The sequence below is a fragment of the Chiroxiphia lanceolata genome, chromosome 1 (genome assembly GCF_009829145.1).
Source record: "Chiroxiphia lanceolata isolate bChiLan1 chromosome 1, bChiLan1.pri, whole genome shotgun sequence".
In the NCBI taxonomy this organism is placed as follows: Eukaryota; Metazoa; Chordata; class Aves; order Passeriformes; family Pipridae; genus Chiroxiphia; species Chiroxiphia lanceolata.
In genome coordinates, this window is record NC_045637.1 from 97,680,015 (window position 1) to 97,687,567 (window position 7,553).

The 7,553-nt window shown below is 39.6% G+C and overlaps 1 protein-coding gene across 2 annotated transcripts; it reads left to right on the forward strand.

Annotated features, from left to right (window-relative positions):
- The first annotated feature begins 870 nt into the window (after window positions 1–870).
- Window positions 871–7,208, forward strand: LRRC14B (leucine rich repeat containing 14B). Of its 2 annotated transcripts, XR_004356349.1 has the most exons (3): window positions 871–1,775; window positions 3,267–4,682; window positions 6,986–7,208. XR_004356349.1 is itself a non-coding variant. In XM_032684160.1 (2 exons), the coding sequence occupies exons 1-2, from the start codon at window positions 871–873 to the stop codon at window positions 3,910–3,912; spliced, it is 1,551 nt and encodes a 516-aa protein (XP_032540051.1). In that variant the 3' UTR covers window positions 3,913–6,264. The 2 variants fall into 2 exon arrangements, 1 of the variants encoding a protein (XP_032540051.1); XM_032684160.1 differs by lacking the exon at window positions 6,986–7,208 and having other exon boundaries at window positions 3,267–6,264.
- The last annotated feature ends 345 nt before the right edge of the window (window positions 7,209–7,553 follow it).

The following is a 7,553-nucleotide window of genomic DNA, read 5'->3' on the forward strand; positions in this document are numbered from 1 at the left end:
AGTTTGCAAAAATAAGAAGCTTCTTCAGCATGACACAGTCTAATAAAGATGTTTTATGGTTTTTCTTTTCCTTTTGATAAAATATTCCATAATGAGTTTACTTAAAAAGAAAAAAACATGAATCTTTGAAGTGTGGCATGAATTTTTCACAGCAAAACAGGTGTGGAATTATCTGGAAACTCAGGGTCAGCACAGCTTGAAAAAAGGTCTCCATCCCCGTTTGCCCAGCAAAAGACATGAGAAGATACTGTAAGGGAGGTATCCCTCATTGCTTCCCCTGGAAGGAAGTGCCAAGTTGAAAGAAAGAAACATGCTCTCTGCTTTTGCTGAGTGACAGAGGTTTTTCTCCTGGCAAAGGGCAAAATGGAGGGACATCGTTGTAGCTCAGTGGCTGTAGTGCCTCAATCCTTCCTTATGGAGAAGCTCCGGGCTAACTCTGGGAAATCTTCCCCATTGAAATCAGCATGTGAATCCCTAGCATAGCATCTTTTGTGTAAGAAAGTGGAATACAGATCATGTTATATTTTTAAGTGGAAGCCTGAGTGCTTTTCTCTCATGTATGTGTGCTGCCTTGATTTTACTGTTACTGCAGGATAGTGGTATCTATTTAGTTGAGTTAGCTTTGTTATAAACATGGGGGTTTAAGAGCTCTCTGACTAACGATCTCACAATAAGGTACTGCAGTGTCACGATACAGCTCCAAAATAGAAAGCAGTGGAACAGCATGTGACTGTCCACTCTGCCTTTCCAGCAAGGCTTCTGCTAGCAGCAAACAACAGCTGCAGATAAAAATAGAAGGTGATAAGCAACTAGAATCTTTAGTTAAATATAGAAGTCATTCTCCATGACAGTAAGGAGTCCAGAGCAACAATGAAGTCTCTCCGATTCCTTAGTGCCGAAGCATTCGTGTCAAATGAAGAGTTTGCCAGGAAGAGTCTCAGCGCTGTTGCCCATAATCTTTTTCCTCTTCTTTTTAAAGCCAGCTACTTACTGGAGCAAGGGGAAGTGATTCATGACTTGGTAGAGAACTGGCCACTTGTTGACTTTAACATGGGAAAACTTTTGGGAGCTACTGTGGACTACCAGGAAGACTTGAGCCATAGAACATGCTCAGTGTGCTTGGAAAGCTGTCTAACAGGGCTGAGAGACTATGTGCTGAATAATTTTTCTCCCTACAGGAAAAGGTTGAAAGTGGTTGACCTGACAGGTATAAAAGATGTTGAAGTTCAGTTTTGTGAGTGCAAGAAGACAATGGGCAGGTGGGCCAGGACACAGCTGCTCTCCAAGCTTTGTTTAGAATTGGTGGTTTACCTGCAACAAGCACAGTGCAATCCAGGTACATTTGAAATCAGTATTGATGTGCTAATTGACTTGTTTGTTACAGAGAGGAACTATGAGCTGGTCGTGGAGGCCCTGTTGAAGAAATGCTGTTGTCCACTGAAGATCTGCTGTGTAGCATTCAGATCTGACAACCTGACCTTGCAGAAATTCTTCTACATCATAAAACTTGCTGATCCCTCTTTGTTGCGCAAACTGGAAATAGTTCACAATGTTCGCTTGGAAATGGAACACTTGGAAATACTCTTCAACAGTATTCACTTCCCTCTATTGATGTCCTTGACCTTGCCAGCACGAACATTTAATGTGCAGAGGTTCACAGCTACAGATGAACAGATGCTTACTAATATTGGAGAAAAGATGGGTGAAATGACGCACCTCACTGAGCTGTGTATGTCATTTTCTATACTCACAGGAAGAATACAGAAACTGCTCAGGTAATTTGGTCATCCTGCTTTCAGTCAGACTGTAAAGAACAGCACTTTGTGCCACCAGCAAGCTGAGAATCTCTGAGAATAAGGGGAGTGAGTGTATCTCAGAGGGTGTGTGGGAAGGGGCAGCAGGAAGCAGGAAAGGTTATTTCTTGGGGAGAATTGGCAGCCAATATATACCTAATGCACTTCGAAGAACAGACTGTTTTTATTAGTCTTCCAGAACCTATCTGGTGAGAATATGCTTTTGGCTACCACATAAAAGAGTGGTACTCAGACAATTTCTGTATTAGCTTATGTATTAAGCAGCTTGCATTGGCTTTGGTGCAAGACCTGAGTCATATACCAAATATTTTTTAGAGTCTCTAGTGAATTTTTGTCCTCTAAGAAAGACGCAGTAAATATACTAGGATTCCACAGATATTGTATTTTTAGGTGGGTAGGGGAATAGTAGACTTTGATTCGAGACTTTCATTTCAGTTGTTTGTTGTGTCTCTTGACATCAAGAGAGATCTGATGCTTTTCTGTACTGCAAATTAAGCTGATACATAAATATTCATTATGAAATCCTGTGAAAAACTGGTAATTCTCAAAAAGATAACAAACTGCCAGTGAACAGTGTTCACACTGGAACAGAAAATACAATTAACTACATGCTTTTCAGAGCATCTAAAAAAAAAGGCAGACAAAAGTTTCATCCAGACAAATCAACTTAGTCTAAAATTTCTCCCATACAAGGAGTAATTTTATTTAAAATTTATGAGTGGCATACTGCTTATATCAATAGAAATAAATTGCAAGTTTCTAACTTTGATCCAGCTGAGCTCTGTAACAAAAGTCTCACTAAGATTTAGTATGTATGAAAGGGATCTCTTGATTTTCATTTATCAGAACTATTTTATATTCAACTCAAATATCTGAGAATAATCTCACTTATATTTCTTCCAACCTTCTTTATCAGAAGATCTCTTTGCAACTGCAGAACGCTACAAAGCGTAAACCTTTCAGGCATTTAAAAACAGCAAACCCCGTCCCCCCCAGAAACAAAAGCAGATGTTTTGTTACAATACTGATTGGCTTTCATCTTGGAATTAATCCTTCCTTCATGGAAATTATCTAAATCTCTGGAATTATGAGAGTTTTCTACAAGAAGCAGCCACCAATGCCTTTATGGTAGTAATGATCTGCTATTAATTCAGCAAGTCATAGACACTTGACAACATAAAACTGGTTACAAAAAAGATGCGTAGAAAGTTTAATCCCCATTAAAATAGCACAATAGAGTCACATAAAGAAGAAGCTAATTCATGGAACTGATTCCAGAAGGAAAATATACTTGTTATTTTTGGTACGTGCTTCTGTTTCTCAAGAGAGGTAAGAAAAAATAATGAATGTGGTAGATGGCTACACTCATAATATGTATAGTTGCATGTAATTTTGTAAATGTAGCTTTTCAATGTTTTATGCAATAAAACTGTTTTCCCTTTAATTCTGCAGCCCACTAAAAACTCCACTGAAGATGCTGGATGTTTCTAACTGCTCACTGAACCATGCTGATATGACCTATTTAGCCAATAGCTTCCATGCTAATCACTTAGAAGCCCTGGACTTGAGTGGTCATGATATACCTGAACTTTACCCATCAACATTCTTTAAGCTGCTCAGCCATTCCTCTTCAGTGCTCAGGAGTCTTACCCTGGAGGACTGTAACATCCAAGATACTCATGTCAACATGTTGATTTTAGGTTTAAGCCCTTGCCAGAAATTACATGAGTTTAAGTTTGTGGGAAACCCACTGTCATCCCAAGCACTTAAACACCTTTTCACATTTCTCTGTGAATTGCCAATGCTGAAAAATGTGGAGTTCCCAGTTCCAAGGGACTGCTACCCTATTGGCATCACCTACCCCATTGATGATGCCAGTGTTTGCAGATTTGATCACCAAAAATATGAAAGTGTAGCAGAGGATCTTAACCTCATTTTACTCCAAGCAAATAGGGAGGATGTGAAGGCTTCAACACCACTCTTTGGGAGTTATGATGCAGCTGTTCAGGAGACGAACAACGAACTGGGAGCTTACTTGATCAAGTCCTTCAAAGAGACTTTAGAAAAGTTCACTACTTCTTTTAACAAAATGAGTTAAAGTTGTAACATAGTAGTGATGATAATGCTCTGTAAAATCAGAAGTTAATTTAATTTTTCCTAGAACTGCACCTTCAATCATCAGTCATGAATTTTCTTTAATTTTTCAGCTGAATTTATTATTGTTTGAATAGCCTCTGATCACCTGAAGTATTGTAACTTATGATGTATTTATTGCACGCACCTTACAAAGCACTACATGCTCACAAGACGGAAGGACACTTAATAGCTTATTATTTTATACAAAAGAACTTTGTTTCTCAGTATAGCAATAAGTATTTAAGCTTGGCTGATTTCTTATGCAGGTTCCTCTGGATTTGGCAATGAGGCTTGCAGCCCTGCAAAAAAGACAGGAAAGTCCTTTCTCGAGTCCAGAAGGATGTCCCAAAGGTTGTGCACATATCCTTACCTATGGCTCCTGAAATTAATTTTTTTTTGCCCTGGGCCTTCTGAATTCACCAATCTGTGTTTTATCCAGTACACTCCCAATAGTGGGGGACATGTAACAGCCTCCATGTCCCTGTGCCTCTCTTTCTTGTGCAGAGGAAGGAACAATAAACACAATTTGTCTAATACATTGTGCTGGTGAGGAGTAAAATTCCATACCAAGGAGGTAGCAAACCAAGTGGTTGGCTGATAGGAGAGGATCCCACCCCACCTACCCCAGAAATATAAAGCAGCCTCTGAGGAGTCTCCTGGTGCTCTTGCAATGTGTATTTTAGAAAGGTAGACCAGGACAGTGCTGCACAGCCATGCTTGTCACGTTAGCTGGTAAGTGCCTCAAGCCACTCCCTTCATGGAATCAGCTTCTTGGCTGGTAGAATGTACCTCGCTGCTTTCAGGTGCTTTAAAGAAAGTCTAGGACAGCGGTAATGCTGAAAAAAGAAGAGTGTTGAAAACATACGTAAAAAAAAAAAAAAGAATCTAATGTCAGTTTAAAAAATGTGGAAAAGGGACAAGGCTGGTTGCTCAGTAACTAGAAGTTCATCTGTGTACAACACTGCCTTCTTCTGTCAGGACTATGTGTTCTGCTACAGACTTGCAACCAGTGTCAGGAAGAATCACATTTATTTGTCAAGCTCCAGTGTGAGAAAAGTATTAGAGTGACAGAGTAAACAGAATCCCAGACTTCACATATGCTGTGTTGGAGCATAGGTGAAGGGGTTAACAGGATGTCAGGATACAGAAGTAGGGCCACAAAACACACATCCGAAGAGTACTATAATGGGGGATGAATGGTAAAGAACTGTCATAGTCTACTTAGCTTCTCACCTGTAAAACTAGAGACCTAGTTAGCTTCTAGGTAATCAACAAATAAGAAAAAACAAAGAAGCTCAGGTTAATACCCACTACTCTGCCATTAAATGCAATTTACCAGTTCATGAAAACTTGATCAAACAGCACTGAAAGTGAATGTTGCAGCAGCAGTTGAGGTGTCACTGCAGTATTAAAGATCATTATTAAGATAACAAGGACAATTTATTTGAAATAATACTGGACTTCATCATCTGAGGGTAAGGAAAATTTCTTCATTTAGGCAGTGCTGGTTTGTCAAGCTTTCTGTTTATACACAATAAGAATATGCAAGCAACTGCTAACCTAATTTACAAAAAAAGAAACCCAAAACAAAACAAAACAAATAATTAATGGGTTGAGTACCAAGCAAAGCTTGCAGGTTCCAGAGTGCATTTAAATGATTTTTTTGTTGTTTTCTTGTGTTCATCCTTCTAACATGTTTTATTGATTAAACATATGATGGTAAAATTGAAAGTGAACGGACATGACCTGTTTATGTTTACAGATCACTAAAAAAAAAAAAATAAAAAAAATAGTAATCTAAGTTGTCAAGCATCTGTGATTCAGAAAATGCCAGAGTTGGGTTCCACATGGCCTTGTATATATTTGGACAAAATTCCACATGCTCCTTTGTTCTTGCCTCTACCTTTTCCTCCCTCCGACCTTGCCATTCTTTTCATCCTAGAGTTGACCCATGACTTCTCAGCCAGACTCAAGTAATTTGAATTTTGCTATGCAAATTATCTACTCCTTTGGGATGAGTAGTGGTACTTCCTTTTGCTGGGAGAGGACACTCTTTGTACTGTAGCTGCAAATGTGTAGTGATTCCTCCACCTCCATCCTAACAGGTTGTACCTGGAGGTGAAGGTTGGCCATTTTGGAACATACTGTGTTACAACAGCCAGTCCCTGCCTTTTTCAGTACACACAAAACAGACAGCTCTTATTTCAGAATATTTAGATACCTTACAACGTCTGCTGTCTATGCAGCTCTCTCTGCTTTCTCCTTACTTAAGGCCAGTCATGGTCCACTCTTTTATTTTATTTCCTCCTTTTTCTGCACCCCACAAACTCTTGCCCATCTTCCATTTTCAGTCTCCCATCTATATGCAGGGTCCTGGGCCAGAAGTATGTAGAGACCATAGCTTTTGTTTTAGTGCCAAGTTAGAGGATCACCACTATTTCTATGTCAAATATTCCCTTTGAGCCTGCAGTATGGAGTGCATTGCATTACAGAAGTGGTGTCCCTGCAGCACTTCATGCAGCATAGCAGTGAATGACTAACAAACAGCTGGAGCACATGAATCCACGTGCAGAAAGGTTTTGGATCCTCTTCCTGGGAAACCAGCTGTTCTGCAGAAACACGCACACATGTTTAAAAGTTTTGTGATCCTCTAAAATGCATTTTACTGGAACTGAAGCAGAAGTCTTATTGTCTACATTTGCATGTTAAAATTTCATTGCAAGAAATACAGTATATAGAATGCATAACCTATGTATCAGTACTTTGAATACTGTTGAACCCAAAAGGCCAAACTGCTAATACATGAGAACTATTTTGTTGATACCAAACTCTATTTCCCTTAGAAATTCTCAAGATAAATGCCACATTTTGGGCAAGGAGGGATTTGTACACTTTTGGAATGGAATTAGATATTCTTTAAGTCACACAGTTGCCAACTCTAGAGCCAACTTTAGCGCTTTAGCTCTTAGATATCCCATCTTTGTCTCTTTGGTTTCTTTCTTAATTATGGTTGTTACTGTTGGTTTTAAATGCAGGTCAAACTAGCATTTTGGTGTTGGCCTGACTTCCTGCAACAAGGATTTGTGCCATCTTTCAGAAGAGTTCCTGCATCTCTTTTGCCCCAGCAGTTCTGATTATGGTTTGGGCCTACTCTTTCCTCCTTTTTCCAATGTGTGGGACTTGGAATTCTGCTGTTAGAGAAGAAGGACTAATGCTACAATGACCTAAACATATAAAGTTACCTTCTACTTTGCAAATACAGACAGATACTGACTGAATCCTGCCTTGTGTCCCCTGTCTTCCTGTATGTGACTACTGTCTGCTTCACTGGGTTCAGAACTGAGTGGATTCAAGTCCATTTGTCCTGTCTATCCAGAAAACTGTCTAAAGCCTTAACAACATACCACCTTGGGGTAGAGACAGTCTTCTAGGCTCCAGTTAAGTCTGCCCAGCAGGACGGGAGTTGCCACAACACCAAAACCACACAGATGTCAATAGAGTGGAGATGTCTGTGTTGTGAACAAAGGCGTATTTAACACCATGCTACAACATCTGCTCATGGTGTTCCTTTAAGTGTCTGAAGATGAACACTTGAACTCCCTT

Bases quoted from the DNA above. Each gene is read 5' to 3' on its own strand.
- LRRC14B (XM_032684160.1), top strand. From the start codon at position 871: ATGAAGTCTCTCCGATTCCTTAGTGCCGAAGCATTCGTGTCAAATGAA. The intron at 1,776-3,266 runs GTAATTTGGTCA...TTAATTCTGCAG, and splicing joins AGAATACAGAAACTGCTCAG to CCCACTAAAAACTCCACTGA.